Below are 18875 nucleotides of genomic sequence, written 5' to 3' on the forward strand. Positions count from 1 at the left end.
GCAGATAATGACCGATAGGGGCTCAGAGTTCATGGCCAAAGAGTTCACAAGGTGGCTGAGGGAGCAGGGCATAGCGCATTACACCTCTTCACCTTTCTCCCCCTTCCAAAATGGAGTCTCAGAGAGAAAAAACGGGGTGTTGCAAACCATGATGAGATGCGCCCTGGAGGATGCTGAGATGGGGCAGCATTTCTGGTCAGAGGCATTACACTACGCCAATTACACCCTGAATAGACTGTGGTCAAGCTCTATCAATAAGACACCATACGAGATGCTATACAACAGAAAGCCCAACATTGCTCACTTACACATATTCGGCGCCCCAGCTGATGTCCACATTCCCAGGCAGCTAAGAAGAAAGGGGGAAAAATTATCAAAAAGGTTAAGGTTCGTGGGTTACGAACCGGGCACAAAGGGCTACAGATTTGTCGACAACAATAACCGTTTTGTGGTTTCCAGATCAGCCAGTTTCCACGAAAACGCAAACTGGTCGAGGGTACACTCCAATGACATCCCAACCAATAGGGTCACGTTCGAGCATGACCAAGGGGAAAGGGAGGTCAGAGAGGTCACAGGGCACAAAGCCAACCATCGCAAGGCAAGCGTCAAAGGTTGGAAAGAAGGGCACCCCTCACTGAAGATAGATGACCTAACGGATAATGAGGCAGACAACATGCAGGAAACCGAACCAACCCCCAGCAGGCCAATCAGAGGAACCAGAAACAAGCTACCAAAGAAGTTAGAGGACTACGTTATGACCATCCACAACACCCATTTCACGCCCAGCTCATATGAGGACATCCTCGGGCTCCCCCAGGAAGAAAAAGAAAAATGGATGTCTGCCATGGAGAAGGAGATGGAAAGCCTAAGGAACCTCCAGGTATACTCACCTGCCCAAGTTCCAGGGGACAAAAAACCAATAGGAACCAAATGGGTGTTCAGGGTCAAGACATTAGAGGACAACAAGGTCCTATACAAGGCAAGATTAGTCGCGCAGGGTTTCGCCCAAAGATACCCCGAAGACTATACAGACACCTACTCGCCAACCGTCAGGGCGGAGAGCGTCAAAAGCGCCCTGGTGATAGCCACCATCCTAGGCTTGGAGGTCTTCCAGTTCGACGTGCAAACAGCGTACTTGCACGCCGAGTTGGACAAAGAAATATACGTCAAGGCGCCGCCTGGATACAACAAAGGCGAGGACCAAACCTGGCTGCTGAACAAAAGCCTGTACGGACTCAAGCAGTCAGGCAAAAGGTGGTATGACTGCCTGGCCAAGGCCCTCAGATCCATGGGCTTCGAGGCCACCTCAGCCGACAAATGTTTCTTTACGAGGAGAGAAAACAACACATTCGAGGGTGTGCTCGTTTACGTGGACGACATCTTGTACATCAGCAAACACAAGGACAGATGTGACAAGTTCGCCACCGACCTGGGTAGCCACTTCTCCCTAAAGTCACTCGGGAAGATTGACAGGTACCTAGGGGTCCAAGTGATAAAAACCAACAAGGGCTTCCGCCTCTCCCAGAGAGAAAAGATCATCGAGCTGCTGTCCAAATGCAACATGTCCGAAGCAAAACCCAGCGAGACCCCCATGCAGCCTGAGTTCCTGAAGACCATGTATGAGGAATCTGAACCCTTCACAGACAACAAACTGTATAGATCAACGATAGGGTCACTGCTATACATATCCAACTGGACCAGGCCCGACATCGCCTTAGCCGTCAATCTACTGTCCAGGCATGTAAGCAAGCCCACGTTAATACACTGGAACGCCATCAAAAGACTACTCAGATACTTAAAATTCAGCGCGGATGCCCTACTCTGCCTAGAACCAGAAACATCCGAGAAACCAAAGCTAACCTGCTATGCTGACGCTGACTGGGCTGGGGACATAGGATGCAGAAAAAGCACCTCTGGCTACGTGCTACTACTCAACAATTGCCCCATCCATTGGTACACTGGAAAGCAAAAACTGGTGGCCACATCAACCACGGAAGCAGAATTTGTTTGCCTATCAAAGGCCGCAAACAATTTAGTATGGTTCGATGACCTGCTCTGCGACATCTGGGCTGAACCCTCATATCCAATAGTTATCCACGAAGACAACAAAGCAGCAATAGAGATCTCTAGGGCCGATGCCATAGGTCAGCGTTCTAGACACATTGACATTAAATACAAACACGTCAGGCAGTTTTCAGAGATAGGATTCATTAGAGCAGTACACTGTGACACAGAGGAGCAAACAGCAGATATTCTCACTAAACCCCTACCACATAAACAACATGCTTACCTAATGTCAAAAATGCGTGTTTGCTTGTAATTCATGTCTGTACTTGTGTATTTCCTGTATGTGCGCATACATTACCCCTGGTATCCAGTTAGGCATTTAGAGGGGGTTTTGTCATGATAAATGCCTAACTATTACTTCTCCCTGACCACCCGGTCCTTCAAGGGTTAACTAACCACATATCCCATAATCCCTGTAACCACTCCTTACCTCTTGACCCCTCCTCCTGGGTACAAAAGGGCCAACCACATGTTCCACTGTTGATTCCAGATGTATACCTGAAAGAGAAAGGTACAAGGTCAGTGACCTCCAGTACCAACAGACCAACAATAAAACTACTGAAAAGAATTGGGCTATGTCTTTGAGTTATTGGGCTAGATCCAGTTTCTAACAGGAAAGGGTTGCCCAGTCCTATTGACTAAATGGTGCTATCTTATAGAATCCTGGAGATGTGTCTTCTCTGTCACTTCTTGGGGTTTCTGGAATACCATTCCACCTAAGGTATCTTTGGCCTCAACCCAGATATTCTCAAAAGCTTTAAAAGTTTGGCCTTTGAAATCAACCAGAAACCCGGACAATTTATGATATTTCCTCAATGTATTGGTATTTCTTATTTGCGTGCCAATTTAAGTCTTTCTGATTTGGTCACCGTACGAACCTAACAAGTTATTGTTATCATTGCTAGTTGTTGCATAGGCTTTGGTGGACTCTGAGCTGCATAGTAAATAAAAGGCAGCTTATTGACGTGGCTTTCTCTTTGGGTGTTGCATGCTATTTTCAGCTCTTACGCCTTCCTCACTGCCGACTTTCTGTAGCAAGGAAGACCATACACAGATAAATCCAGAAAGTCAAGCCAAGCTTAGAGCTAAAAGAACTAGCCTGCAGAAGACCAAAGTTGACAAGGTCAGTGTAAACAAGGCAGAAAAGAAGCACTACAGCCTGGTGACTTGCTTAATAAGTTGCTCAGATGAGAACGGAGAGTTGAGGAAGCTCGGGAAGGCTGCTGTGCTGCAGCTTTTGTGGCTTTCCTTCCCAATCCTTTTCCGGTTGTGCGATGACCAAGGCAAGAGAGAAAAAAGCAAGAGAGAAACAAGTCTTGCTTGCTTCCTTATTTCCCTGATGCAATCAAAAGCACGTGGGAAATCTCTGAATTTTTTACAGCCCAGCAATTCAAAACTGAAGTGAGCAATATTTTATTGGCACCTCAGTGCAAACTCTGACTTCTTGTTTGTCTTTCCTCTATCAAGATTCAAGGCAGATGGCTTCGCTCTAGTCAAAGGGCATTAGGCAGCTGTTCTGTCCCCCCCCCCAAATTCGTTTTCACTGTTGTTGCAATAAACAATATAGAGAAGAGATAAGGAAATACTGCAGGACTACGACTAACCTTAGGGTTAATAATAAGAATTTCATTAGCCTGAATTTTTAATCATTTCTGGACTTACCCTGCTTCATATACAAGCAATTGAAGACTATTTATCATCAGTCATATTTACTTGCTAGAAATTTAACTAAACGCCTCCATTCTCAAAGCTCTACATAGCTAGTTGGGAGCTATCCAGTAGTGGGTTTCAATTTCGTTCGCTACCAGTTTGCTCGTGGGTGCGCACGATGCTTCTGTGCATGCACAGAGACGTCCGGGCAGGTGGGAGGAGTTTCCCGCCACCGCTACCAGTTCACCTGATCCGGGGCGAATCGGTAGGAACCCACCACTGGAGCTATCGGTGGTTATCAGACTTCGCTATGGGACAATGTGAAGATCCTTTCCCTCAGGAGGTACAATGCAAGGTTGGGCAATGTGATCAGAGGAGGCATTGGAATAAGAATCATTATTCTTATTGTAGCTGTATCTTATTTTGTCACTACAGATTTGTTAAACATTCGTATTACAACTTGGCAGCATCACTTCTACTTGCACAGTTATGTCATGTTCCCTAGGCTAAAAAAGGCTAAAATAGAGAAAGAATTATGTTTTTCCTATGAGTAATTGAAGAGGAATGATTGAACTTCAGGAGCTCTATCATGGATTTTTAGAGCTTCAGTCTCAGACTAAATGCTTTTTAGTTTGAACTGAACTCAGATTTAAGAGACCGATGCACAATGGAAACACAATGGACAAGTTTTATTTTAAGGACACTTGCAATTTTGGGGGGATCTTTTTTTTAGGATTGGAATCCGCTTGCTGGTTGCTGACATCATTGGAAACCAGTAATGCCACTAACACTTTCTCCATGCCAGGTGTAAAAAAAAAAAAAATGTGGCTACAGGTAGTCGTTGACTTACAAGTATACAGTAATTCAGCACAAAAGTTCTGTTGCTAAGTGAGACTTTTGTTAAGTGAATTTTGCTCCATTTTACGACCTTTCTTGCCACAGTTGTTAAGTGAATCACTGCAGTTGTTACGTTAGTAAAACAGCTGTTGAGTGAATCTGGCTTCCCCATTGACTTAGCTTGTCAGAAGGTCGCAAGAGGGGATCATCTGACCCCCAGGACACAGCAACTGTCGTAAATATGAGTCCGTTGCCAAGTGCTCAAAATTTGATCATGTGACCATGGGGATGGCTACAACAGTCATAAGGGTGAAAAGCGGTTGTAAATCACTTTTTTCAGAGCTGTTGTAACTTCGAAGGCTCACTAAATGAACTGTTGTAAGTCGAGAACTAGCTGTATGCTATACATACATATGGTACTTAACATATTTGAAAAGTCACTCCATTTTAAAGGAGACTCAAAACACATTGGGATTTAATGGATTATGAGATGCATTGTGGAGATGAACTGAACCAGAAGAGATTAAGACGAAAATAAGAAGATGCAACAAACCTAATCTGCACAGACAACTGAGAGTATTGGATAACTCTTGAGTCCCCTGAGTACTTCTGCCTGATGTCTCTGGTTTCTTACAAGCAATTAGATACACAGAGCTTTTCCTTCTCTGCATTTCCTCACTGGCTGAGTAAACCCTTTTTCCTGCACGTCCTGACTTTCATATTCCCAGCCTGGGAATGAGACATTATTTTAGCCATTTTCACCTATAATGGCATTATATAGTAATTGTAATAGTTTATTAATTGATTAGTCATACAACCAGATCAATAAAAATAAATAAATAAAATACATGATCTGATCCCGGGATTAAATAGATAAAAGAAAATACAGTGATAAAATACATATATGGTAGTACAAAGAGTCAGCAATCAGATAAATGCATCATCCTTACAAGGTACCTCAATTTGTTCAACGTATCGAGTTCTTAGCATAATTCCCACAGCACTGTCTTATGCCTTAATTGTGTAGTAGGACTGTGGTACTATTATCCTTCTCCCCTTTCCTAGTATCTACTCCAATTGGTATCTTATGACTATCACTTTGTTGTTTGTATCTTATGATTTAGGATTGTATCTTATGATATATGATTTATCACTTTGTTGCTTGTATGTACACTGAGAGCTTATGCACTGGAGACAAATTCCTTGTGTATCCAATCACATTTGACTAATAAAGAGTGTTCTAATTCTAATTCTAATTCTAATTCTAATTCTAATTCTAATTCTAATTCTAATTCTAATTCTAATTCTAATTCTAACTCAGGAGCATGTAAGACAATCTATTATATTAGTACCGTGATGACAAACCTATGGCACGCATGCCACAGGTGGCATGCAGCGCATTCTCTGTGGGCACGCGAGCCATCGCCCCAGTTTAGCTCCGCCCAGAGATGGGCTTCGCATAATTTAACAACTGGTTCGCCCCAGCACAGACAATGTGAGTGCGCAGGCGACCTTCTGTGCATGTGCTTTGCTCGTGCGCGCACTTGCAAAACTTAAAACTTGCAAGCTTAAAAAACACAGCTAAATAGGACGGCAAAGTGCCGGGGGCAGGGGCGGGGGCAGGCCCACCTGCCAATCTCAACTACCGGTTCACTCGAACCAGTACGAACCAACTGAATACCACCCCTGACTCTGCCGTGCATGCGCAGGTGCCTCCCACTGGCCAGCTGGTTGTCAGGTCTCTGCTGTGCATGCGTGGGGGGCAGGGCGCATGCAGGGGCACATGTGTGCATGCGCAGGGGGCGGGGCACATGCAGGGGGTTGCGTGTGTGAATTTGCGGGGGCGGGGCACGTGCGGGAGCGGCATGCACAGGGGGCAGGGCGAATGCAGTGGCCCATGTGCATGCAGGGGGGCTGTGCGCATGCACAGGGCTGCGCATGCATTGCATTTTGGGGGTTCGTGCACGCGTTGATTACTCGGTCCGGAAAAGGTTAGCCATCACTGTATTAGTAACATAGTAGTATTTCCCCCTTCTTTTAACATCATCCAAGGACAACCTCAAAATTTTTGCCACCTACTGCCTTTTAGTATAGTTCTCAAACTTTGCAGGACTCAACTCCCTAAAAGGATAAAACTAAGGATTTCACTGATGATAGGGCTGTGTGTGAAATAAAACTACCATTTATTTTGAATGATTAAAGTATAATCTGACTATCAACAGGGATCTCAGATATTACGGGACTGTAATTTCTTGCAGGGTCACGTAGGCAAAATGGAAAACGAAGCCCAGGACATTGTTTCTGCTTTTCCTGAAAACCTGATTATTTATTTATTTATTGATTGATTGATTGATTGGTTCAATTTATATGCCGCCCTTCTCCGGAGACTCAGGGCGGCTTACAATGCGTTAAGCAATAGCCTTCATATTTTTGTATATACCTGCTTAGTAGGGCTTTTAGTTTATTTATTGTGATCTTCCTCCAGTTGTTGCATCCAAACCCATATTTTTAGAACCTCTGCCTTACAGGGTGGCTGCCAGCAAATGGGAACGGTGAGAGACAGGGTAGAAATCAGCACTATAGCTTTCTGCCAACTCACGGGTGGAGAAAGAGCATTTCCCTTCTCTAAAATGCCCCAAAGATAAACAAATTGGCTGCAGTTCAGCACTGAACATTCAGTGATTCAGTTCCACATGCTAAGCCATAGTCTAATTTTCTTGGCATTTATGTTGAACTCAGCTGTTTGGTTTGAAAACTAGTAGTATGATACGTAAACCCTAACAATACATCTAATAAGATAAACAGACTTGACAGAAGATGTTCAATGATTAAGACTCTGGCCTGTGCACAAGACAAAAAACAGAAGCGATTTACGCCCAATCTCATAAAAGCCTAGCAGTTTTCCCCCCTCATTTAAACTCAGTGGTCCCAGTGACATCAGAGCATGACCCACAATTATAGTATGAGCCAAAGGTTTACTGAGGAAAAAACTATTTTCAGAGTCATTCAGAATACAAGGAGGGTTGAAACTAAGGATGCCTCCAGAGGCAGCGTTGGTGGGAGTTACTACAAAAAACCCTTGACTTCTAGCCCAGACTCCTTTCACGATCTACTCTTTTCCCAGCCTTTCCACCACATTCTCCTACAGTATATGGAAGTTTGGAGGCAAGACAAAAGTTGTCAACCAAACCTGGATTGAGTGGTGGTTTTTTTTTTTTTCTCCCCCAATGGAAGACTCACAACCATCTTTTTCAAAGCAGATGGCAAGCAGCCAAGAGAGACATGCCTAACACAGAGATGGCACAGTACGTCTTACAGGGAACCCTTAACTACTCCTTACGGGTTTGATTAGTTGTAAATTGGAAACCATTTTGTTGAGGTCAGATAATTGCAAATCATTTTGTTGAGTTTAGATCATTGTTATTTTGGATTGCAGGGGAATCTTATGCCTTGGTTTTAACTGTTGTGGGCCACCTAGAGTCATTATTATGAGATAGGCAGCTATATAAATAATTTAGATAAAGAAACAGTCATGGCAACCTCTTGGCAGCATAGCTGTTGCTGAACCTGAAACTCAAGGTGAGTCGGGGAGAGATTCGTAGCTGACTACAACCTAATCATTGACTATTTGGTTCTCAATATCATAAAGCAGGTCTTTGAGAAGAAGAAGAGCAATTCAATAAAAACATTGCAGGATGAAGAGAATGTAAGAGAAAAATTGTTAAAAAGTAGAGGACCTACAAGAATTTTTCCTTCCCCCAAAAAAAGAGAACCCTAAATGATATGATTCTGAGGTTCTTTGCTTTTCTTGATAAAAGGATATTGAACTTTCATGACAGAAATAAAAATGAATGTAAAAGTTTGAAGAGCCGGTCTACCAAATATATTTGAGGATTAATTTCATCCAACATTCCCCTTCCCCAGTGGTGGGATTCAAATTTTTTTACTACCGGTTCTGTGGGCATGGCTTGGTGGTTGTGGCATGGCTTGGTGGGCATGGCATAGCAGGGGAAGGATACTGTAAAATCTGTTCCCACCCCACTCCAGGAGAAGGATACTGTAAAATCTCCATTCCCTCCCTACTCCAGGGGAAGGTTACTGCAAAATCCCCATTTCCTCCTGATCAGCTGGGACTCAGGAGGCAGAGAATAGATGGGGGCGGAGCCAGTCAGAGTTGTTATTTATTGGTTCTCCGAACTACTCAAAATTTCTGCTACCGGTTCTCCAGAACTGGTCAGAACCTGCTGAATACCACCTCTGCCCTTCCCTTTGTTGAAGGGGCAGGAGGGTAAAGATTCTTTCTTTGTACTTTGATAATAGGTGGTTTCTATAACCTTTTTTTTTTAACCCAAAGTTTTACAGATTTCAAGAAAGCTGCAAATAAATTTAGGATCTTGGCCAAGAATAAAAGAGATGAAAAAAACAAAAATGGCAATGGCAATCATAAGCTTACTGATTGCAGAATGCATATTGTTAGTTTTTACATTCTAAACTAGGGAAGAGCTCCTTGGAGAAGAAGACAAATCTACTCAAAAGAAATCCAAGCAATATAAACCAGGAAAGTGCTTTTAACCAGATAATTGTAAACTTTGGTCCAGAGTTGGGACTCAATATACCTTCTGTTAGAACGAATTTGCTTAAATTGATTTTTAAATTAATATTTTTTTTAAAAAAAAGTCAAAACATTTTTTTGCCCATGGTGATTTGTTCATAATGTGAAATAAATATTTTAAAATACCAGTTACTTGGGGGGGGGTGTTAATTCTATGTATATATTCTTTTTCTTTGTTGTGTTTTTCCTATTTTGTGTGTATGTGAGAGAGAGAGAAGTGGGGGAGAGAGAGGGAGGGAGGGAGAGAACAGGAGGAGGAATTTATGTTTGTAGAGACAAATATTGGCAAAGGGGCAGTAGGGATTTTTTTTAAATCTTGCCTTTATTATTTTTATAAATAACTTGCCAGATAAAAAATAAATGGAGAAGGAATGGGAGTCTGGTTTACATATTTTGAAAGACTCTTTGCAAAAAATAAGTTCATATCTTTTGGAGATATGTGTTGGAAGAAAATATCCATATGGTTCAGTTCCAAACCGGGAGAAAGACACTGGAAACATGGAGGCTGATTGGAAAGAAGGTTAAATGATGAACAGAACCACCAAGCACATGGTTCTGGTAGAGACAAAATAGAGTTGAGAGTGGGCTTTTTTATACCTTCTTTAAGCTTTGCACTTGAGCTTCCTGTTCCTGTGCAAAAACATGTATTCTATTGTCTGTTGTCAGACTCCCATGGGGCCATGTAGGGGTTATGTAGGGGTCATAGCTGGCTCCATAGGCAAAGTACAAATCCTAGATGTTTGTCTGACCTATGTTTGGTTGAAATTTGGACTGCTCTGAGGGTGATGCAATGTCTTCTGCTAAATGGTAGTGGGTTAATCCTATTATGCCCTGAAGGACAAGAGCCTGTAGTACAGTGGACTAAAGCACTGTTATTAACATCTGCTGCTTGCAATTACTGCAAGTTCAAATCTCACCAGGCTCAAGGTTGACTCAGCCTTCCATCCTTTCAAAGGTAGGTGAAATGAGGACCCAGATTGTGGGGGCAATAAGCTGACTTTGTATAAATATACAAAAGGATGAAGGCTATTGCTTAACGCATTGTAAGCCGCCCTGAGTCTCCGGAAAAGGGCGGCATATAAATTAAAGCCAAAAAAAAAAAAAAAAGGATAATCCTGGAGCTGAAGGTCTTTTGTTTTGTAGATAGGCTGGCCCAGTCTTTCTTAATGGGAACAAAATATCTGTGGGTGGGGGCTATTAAGAGTGAGTCTGCTTCCTCCCTCTAAAAAACATGTTGCTCCATTTCTCATTTAGGGAAATATAATATTCTGCTTTTTAATATTCCTCAAAATATTTCATTCTTCTAGGAGAGGGATGTGTGCTAACTTTCTACATATGGTAGGAGCTGGAATTTTCTGGGATAGAGGTGTTGAGAATGTAAACTGACAACTGAAACTTAGGACTGACTATGGGAAAATCAAGTGGGTTTTCAATTAAGCCATGAAAACTGGGAAGAGAAAAACTCCATATTAAACCCATGAGGGTATAAAGTGGGACAGTGATTTTTTAATTGTCAGAGGCAATAATTTGCTTGTTAAATTTGTCACCTGACACTCAATGATTCTGTGCAGCTCACATGTAAATTCATTTTTAAACATACAATAAGAAGCAAAACTAAAAGAATAAGAGATGACAAAGGTGAGGCAAACCAGACCGTAACAAAAAAGAAAGAAACTCAGGCAATCTAAGAGAGCCTTCATTCACCCTTGCCAAAGGCCTGAAAGAAGATCCAGATCTTATAACAGGGTTTCACTTCTGCTCTTACTGTAAATATTGACTTTATTCTGCTATGGATGAAGAAGCTAGGAAGCTTCAGCCAAATTGCAGTCTATTGACTGCATCCTACCTGCTCAGTATCAAACTTAGCTAGATTGTTCTACTGTTTTCTTTCTCTCCTGAATGAGATCTGTTAACTTCTGACTCTTAAGGTTTCTGAAAAGGTTTGAACATATACCATAAAGCAAGATATATCAATGATGAAATTAGCACTGGTATAAGAAAATTCGATGAGATATGAGGGCAGGGAATTAAGTTGGTGAATTCCAACATAATTGGATGGCATCTGATGGGGACTTGATATGAACAATCATAGATGAACTGTTTTGAACCTGCTATTCTACTGATTCATAGAATCTGCTTTAAATTATAGGAATTATAGTCTAACCCAGCGGTCATCGACTGGTGGTCTGTGGACCATTGGTGGTCCGTCAGAAAATTTTGGTGGTCTGCAGAAAAATTATTTGCATTTTTTATATTGCACTGAATCAGGGGTCCTCAGACTACTGCTCCTGGGACAGATATGTGCAATGAATGCTTGTGTTACTGCAGAGAGTCTCCCCCTTCAGGGTCTTTTTGTGTGGGTTGGAGGGGGGTAGAAATTCTGACTCGGTAATACTTCAGCCTCCTGGGGCAGGACTTTGGGTGAAGGCTGAGGTGTTGTGGCCCGCCATCAGCCTGCGCGGCTCATGGCTGATCCCGATGAAGAGGAGACTGGTGTGGTGTTGCGCCAGCAGCCTGCACAGCCAGCGCTCGTGTCAGACAGCGAGGAGGCTGAAGGGGATGTGAGGCCAGAGGCAGAGACTCAGCCAGGGCCTTCAGAACCTCCAGAGGCTCCTTCCAGTGGAGAGAGCGAAGTGGAGGAGCCTCTCCTCAATGCTCGGGCACGCAGGGCTGCCAAAAGGCAGGAGTGGCTACTCAGGAGGAGGAAGTCTACTCGAGAATAGGGCTTGAGGATAATTGGCCACTCCCTTAGCCTATTTAAGTTGTACGCAGTTAGTGCGTTCTTGCTGGAAACAACTCATATTTTATTATCAGAGTATTTTGGTTTATCATATCTTGTTTTCTGGGCTGGTTGCCAACCTTTGCCGGTCTTGTTTATTCTTGCTACTTAATAAATTTGATAAGGATCGTTGATGTGTGTCAATATCCTCGGAAATCCAGAGCTGGGGCAGAACATGGGGGGAAGCATCGCTGGTGGCAAAGAGCTGGAGGGCCTTGTTCCAGTGGGACTGCATCATGGCCTGGAACTGGCTGCCATCACAGCCTGCTGAGTCTCCAGGTGCTGGCACCTGGCCTTGCACTCCTGCAGGTCTTCCCTCTGCTTGGAAAGCCTATGCTCGTAGTCCTCAGTGAGGTGTTTCTGCTGAGCCTCCTTCTTGGTCAGATCCAATTTGAACTGAGCCAGCTGTTTTGCCAACTCTTTCTCATGGTGGCTACTTAGCTCCAACAACTGCTTCCTGTTGGAGCCCTAAGGAGCCCCGGCAAGCAGGCAAGGAGTGGCTGGGAGGGGAGGGGCGAATAGAGGCCGGCGAGGCGCCCCTTGATGTGAGTGACATCAAGTTGGCCATGCCCAACCAGTCACATGACCACCTAGCCATGCCCACCCAGCCAGTCATTAGGCAGATCATATTAGTGGTCCACGGGATTTAAAATTATGAATTTAGTGGTCCCTGAGGTCCAAAAGGTTGGTGACCCCTGGTCTAATACATCTAGAGAGGTATGAAAAACTATTTGATTTTTGCATTGGGACTAGTTTTGGACTCGAATTAGTGGAAAAGGCCCCTCAGGCAGGAAATGAAATGTTAGTCAACACTGTATGTTGTAACATCTTCTGTGTGATGGATTGCAATAATGAATGTTGGTTTTTACCATTTTAGATGACCAATACCAATACGTCCCTGTGGAGCTATGTCTCCACCATGTCTCCGGAGCGGTTCAATGGCTTGTATGAAGAATTTCCTCATACTCTACGTTGTCTCCTAGGGGAGTGGCTGGAAACTGAGCCATGGTAAGTCTGCTAAAAAGGTAATGAATGGTAAATTTAATCACCTCTGGCAATGTGTGGTTTTTAACTCCATGTTCCTAATGTACAGGTGGGTATAGCTTGTTCTATTTCCATCTGATTGTTTTATTGACAGATCATAAATTTGGAATAGTTCCTCGTTCGAAAGAATTGTGCTACAGTTATCATTTCTAGATTACCATTACATTTCAGGCTTTGACTCAGAAACCATCTTAGTCAGCCTCTTAGAAATCCATGAGTAATATGAAGATAATATATAATAAGATGGGTAATATGTTCTCATCTTTCTCAGATCCTTCCAAGAAGGTTGGCCATGCTAAGTGAGGTTTAAGAATGTTGCCCTTTTCTTGGTAATGGTTTGTGTGGTAGATTAGGTTGGGAAGAGTCACAAGTTTATTTCTCTGAGTGAGGGTGCCTTTCCCGCCGCCTTGAAAGAGGTGAGGCCCCTCCTCAAGAAGCCTTCCCTGGACCCGGCTGAATTAGTTAACTATCGTCCGGTCTCCAACCTTCGTTTTGTGGCGAAGGTTGTTGAGAGTGTGGTGGCACGACAACTGCCCAGGCACCTGGATGAAGCTATCTATCTAGACCCATACCAGTCGGGCTTCAGGCAGGGGCACAGCACAGAAACGGCATTGGTCGCGTTGGTGGATGATCTCTGGAGGGCCTGGGACAGGGGTTGCTCCTCTGTCCTAGTCCTATTAGATCTCTCAGCGGCTTTTGATACCATCGACCATGGTATCATGCTGCAGCAGTTGAAGGGGTTAGGAGTAGGGGGCACTGTTTTGCGGTGGTTCTCTTCCTTCCTCTCCGGCCGCTCGCAGTTCGTGTTGGCAGGGGGGCAGAGGTCGACCTCGAGGCATCTCGCATGGGGAGTGCCACAAGGGTTGGTCCTCTCACCTCTTCTGTTCAACATTTATGTGAAGCCACTGGGTGAGATCATCCGTGGTTTTGGGGTGAAGTGTCACCTGTACGCTGATGATACTCAGCTGTACATCTCCACCCCAGACCACCCCAACGATGCCCTTGATGTGATGTCTCGCTGCCTGGAGGCTGTGCGGGTCTGGATGGGGAGGAACAGGCTCAGACTCAACCCTTCCAAGACCGAGTGGCTGTGGCTACCGGCGTCCCGATATAGTCAGCAGGTGCCATCGCTGACTATTGGGGGTGAATCTTTGCCCCCCACAGAGAGGGCGCGCAATCTGGGTGTCCTCCTGGACGCACGGCTGTCTTTAGAAGAGCATATGACGGCCGTGGCCAGGGGGGCCTTTTATCAGGTTCGCCTGATCCGCCAGTTGCAGCCCTTTCTGGACCGGGATGCCTTGCGCACGGTCACTCATGCCCTTGTCACCTCCCGGCTGGACTATTGTAATGCTCTCTACATGGGGCTCCCCTTGAAGAGCACTCGGAGGCTCCAGCTGGTCCAGAATGCGGCCGCGCGGGTGGTTATGGGCGCATCTCGTTGTGCCCGCGTGACACCCCTCCTGCGCGAGCTGCACTGACTCCCAGTGGTCTTCCGGGTGCGATTCAAGGTATTGGTTACCACCTTTAAAGCGCTCCATGGCACAGGACCCGGGTACCTTCGAGACCGTCTTCTGCCACCAACAGCCTCCCACCGACCAGTCCGTTCCCACAGAGAGGGTCTCCTCAGGGTGCCATCAGCCAAGTTATGTCGGCTGGCGATACCCAGGGGGAGGGCCTTCTCTGTGGGAGCCCCAACCCTGTGGAATGAACTGCCCCCGGAAATACGTAAGATCTCCGACCTCCGGGTGTTCCGCTGCGCACTGAAGACCCTGTTGTTCCGCCAGGCAGGGCTGTCAATATAATAATTTTAAATTGGGGTATTTTAATTTTTGGGGTTTTAAATCGGCCAAATCTATTTAATTATTTTAATTTTTAATTATTGTTGTGTCTTGTGTTTTTAAATTGGCTGTACACCGCCCTGAGTCCTTCGGGAGAAGGGCGGTATAGAAATAAAACTATTATTATTATTATTATTATGTAGGAGATTATATATTCTTGTGAATGGGGTCTTTCTGTTATCAAAATTTTGCAAACTGTTTTCACTCAAATCTAAGCTTCAAGTGTCTTTTATTACCTCACTTTTTTTTTCTAACTTGAGTTATAACATTTACTTGAGTCCAGGGGTGAAATGCTTCTGGTTTGGACCGGATCGCCTGATCTGGTAGCGATGGTGGCGGGTGGTTTGGAGAACCGGTAGCAAAAATCCCTGCCCACCCCCCGATTGCTGAGCCGTGCAATCATCAGAGGCTTTTTTTTTTTACTTAGAAAAGCATTTTTTCTACAACCTCTTCGGCCGAAAAAATGCTTTTAAAAGTAAAAAAAAAAAAAGCCTCTGATGATTGCGCAGCTCAGCTGGGATCGTCAGAGCCTTTAAAAAGCATTTTTTCTACAAACTCTTGGGTCGAAGAGGTTATAGAAAAAATGTTTTTAAAAGCCTCTGATGATCCCAGCTGAGTTGCCTGATCGTCAGAGGCTTTTAAAAGCATTTTTTTTTACAATGTCTTCGGCCGAAGAGGTTGCAGAAAAAAATGTTTTTAAAAGAAAAAAAACCCTAACAATACATCTAATAAGATAAACAGACTTGACAGAAGATGTTCAATGATTAAGACTCTGGCCTGTGCACAAGACAAAAAACAGAAGCGATTTACGCCCAATCTCATAAAAGCCTAGCAGTTTTCCCCCCTCATGTAAACTCAGTGGTCCCAGTGACATCAGAGCATGACCCACAATTATAGTATGAGCCAAAGGTTTACTGAGGAAAAAACTATTTTCAGAGTCATTCAGAATACAAGGAGGGTTGAAACTAAGGATGCCTCCAGAGGCAGCGTTGGTGGGAGTTACTACAAAAAACCCTTGACTTCTAGCCCAGACTCCTTTCACGGTCTACTCTTTTCCCAGCCTTTCCACCACATTCTCCTACAGTATATGGAAGTTTGGAGGCAAGACAAAAGTTGTCAACCAAACCTGGATTGAGTGGTGGGTTTTTTTTTTCTCCCCCAATGGAAGACTCACAACCATCTTTTTCAAAGCAGATGGCAAGCAGCCAAGAGAGACATGCCTAACACAGAGATGGCACAGCACGTCTTCCAGGGAACTCTTAACTACTCCTTACGGGTTTGATTAGTTGTAAATTGGAAACCATTTTGTTGAGCTCAAATAATTGCAAATCATTTTGTTGAGTTTAGATCATTGTTATTTTGGATTGCAGGGGAGTCTTATGCCTTGGTTTTAACTGTTGTGGGCCACCTAGAGTCATTATTATGAGATAGGCAGCTATATAAATAATTTAGATAAAGAAACAGTCATGGCAACCTCTTGGCAGCATAGCTGCTGCTGAACCTGAAATTCAGAGTGAGTCGGGGAGAGATTCGTAGCTGACTACAACCTAATCATTGACCACTTGGTTCTCAATATCATAAAGCAGGTCTTTGAGAAGAAGAAGAAGAAGAAGAATGTTTTTAAAAGCCTCTGAGGATCCCAGCTGAGTTGCCTGATCGTCAGAGGCATTTAAAAGCATTTTTTTTACAACGTCTTCGGCCGAAGAGGTTGTAGAAAAAAATGTTTTTAAAAGAAAAAAAAGCCTCTGACGATCAGGCAACTCAGCTGGGATCGTCAGAGGATTTTAAAAGGAAAAAAAGCTCTGATGATCAGGCAACTCAGCTGGGATCGTCAGAGGCTTTTAAAAGAAAAAAAGCCTGTGACGATCAGGCAACTCAGCTGGGATCGTCAGAGGCTTTTAAAAGCATTTTTTTTACATCTTCGGCCGAAGAAATTGTAGAAAAAATGTTTTTAAAAGAAAAAAAGCCACTGACGATGAGGCAACTCAGCTGGGATCATCAGAGGCTTTTAAAAGTATTTTTTCTACAACCTCTTGGGTCGAAGAGGTTGTAGAAAAAATGTTTTTAAAAGCCTCTGACGATCCCAGCTGAGTTGCCTGATGGTCAGAAGCTTTTAAAAGCATTTTTTTTATGTCTTCGGCTGAAGAGGTTGTAGAAAAAAATGTTTTTAAAAGAAAAAAAAGCCTCTGACGATCAGGCAACTCAGCTGGGATCGTCAGAGGCTTTTAAAAGAAAAAAAAGCTCTGATGATCAGGCAATTTAGCTGGGATCGTCAGAGGCTTTTAAAAGCATTTTTTACAACGTCTTTGGCCGAAGACGTTGTTAAAAAAAATGCTTTTAAAAGCCTCTGACGATCAGGCAATTCAGCTGGGATCATCAGAGGCTTTTAAAAGAAAGAGGTTGTAGAAAAAATGGTTTTAAAAGTAAAAAAAAAAAAAAGCCACACCCACCACCAAGCCACGCCTACAGACCCGGTAGTAACAAATTTTACATTTCACCACTGCTTGAGCCTCATTATCTCTTATTGCCCATTATCCATTTTATCTAGAGTTTATATCTCAGCTTTGTCCTAGTTTCTATCTCAGTTATATATATATATATATATATATATAACTATATATAATGTAATGCCTCAGCCTGGATCCAGACTCACGTTCTCTCAGTTAGGGCTGGGCTTGGGTTTGCAGGTGGGTAGAAGTAATTGGCATCCTTACTGTGGGGCTTATCTGACAGCAATCCAAGCTTCATTGTATCCCTGTCAGTATTCTGAGCCATGGTTCTCTCCAGGGGTGGGCTTCAAAAAAAACCTCTTTTCTGACTGTTATAATTCAAATTGGACTTGCTGCTTGTTGCCCTTTCCACTTACTCCTCCCATTTTGGTGTTGTTGCTCTGTCCACCTATGCTCTGGTCTGGATGGTTATCTCTACTTTCTACTGCTGCCTACCACCACCGCTAAATTTCTTCTCTCTGCTGGCACTGCTCTGCCCAACATTTTCAAGACTTCAACTTTGACTTTCAGATTCTTTTCCTTTCTTTTCCATATTCCTTATTTCTGCTCCAGATCTCTTCTTACTCCCTTCCGTTGTTTCAATGACCCTCTTTTTCAAGGACCAGCCTCTGGCAGAATGGGAGTCTTTATAGATAAAGGCAGAAGGAATAGCACAGAGAGTTTTTGCTGCAATGCATCCAACTTTCTCCAGTTTGAACCAGCTGAGTTTAGGCGTTGAAGAGGAAGATGGCTTGGGGGCAGGCACAGTAGCCTGGATCTCTACCCTTCTTTATTTTTACCTTTCTTTTTTGTCCCATTTCCTTGCCTGCTCCTGACGTTTTCCCTAGGGAATTTATCAACAGATCAGATTCTTTCTGTACTCTTCTGGCTGGAAGGCTGCTGTCTGCCATGGTGGAGAAGATACGAGATCTTGCCAACAAGAACTGCAATTCTGCTGCTCAGATTCTTCAGTTTGTTGCCAGCATTGAGGTATGAAAATCTGCAACGTGAATGTGATATGTCACCAAAAGGATCCTCTTCGGTTCTACCACAATGTGCGTATTAGTTTGTGTGTCATCCATCGTAATGCTGAGTCCCGTGGATTAACCTTCCACCTTCTTTTCTAGACAGCAGAAGAAACAGAGTTCCTTCTACTGTTCTCTCCTTTTTAAAATGGTAGAAAAGAGGGGCCTGGGCTTTAGCTTAACTAAACATTTCAGGCAGCATTCCCTAGATTAAAAAAAGTGATATCTTCTTGTCTGGGATTTATTTTATTTTATTTTTTTATTTTAATTTGATTTATATGCCGCCCTTCTCCGGAGACTCAGGGCGGCTTACAGTGCGTTAAGCAATAGCCTTCATACTTTTGTATATTTATACAAAGTCAGCTTATTGCCCCCACAAACTGGGTCCTCATTTAACCTACCTTAGAAAGGATGGAAGGCTGAGTCGACCTTGAGCCTTGGAGAGATTCGAACCAGCAGTAAATTGCAGGCAGCTGTTTTAATAACAGGGTGCTTTAAACCACTGTAGTACCAAGGCTGAGGGAAATGATTACA

General features: G+C 43.6%; 1 protein-coding gene across 1 annotated transcript in view; it reads left to right on the top strand.

The window, feature by feature from the left end:
• The window catches only part of STAT6 (signal transducer and activator of transcription 6), a 98388-nt gene that overhangs the window by 27284 nt on the left and 52229 nt on the right, over positions 1–18875 (top strand). The window contains exons 2-3 of the mRNA XM_070938006.1: positions 12823–12953; positions 18165–18306. Of these exons, the coding sequence (XP_070794107.1) occupies positions 12823–12953; positions 18165–18306 (273 nt within the window). The remainder of the gene's footprint in view (positions 1–12822; positions 12954–18164; positions 18307–18875) is intronic.

The sequence above is a fragment of the Pituophis catenifer genome, unplaced genomic scaffold (genome assembly GCF_029215685.1).
Source record: "Pituophis catenifer annectens isolate HBS135680 unplaced genomic scaffold, rPitCat1.0.hap2 SCAF_2, whole genome shotgun sequence".
NCBI classification, from domain to species: Eukaryota; Metazoa; Chordata; class Lepidosauria; order Squamata; family Colubridae; genus Pituophis; species Pituophis catenifer.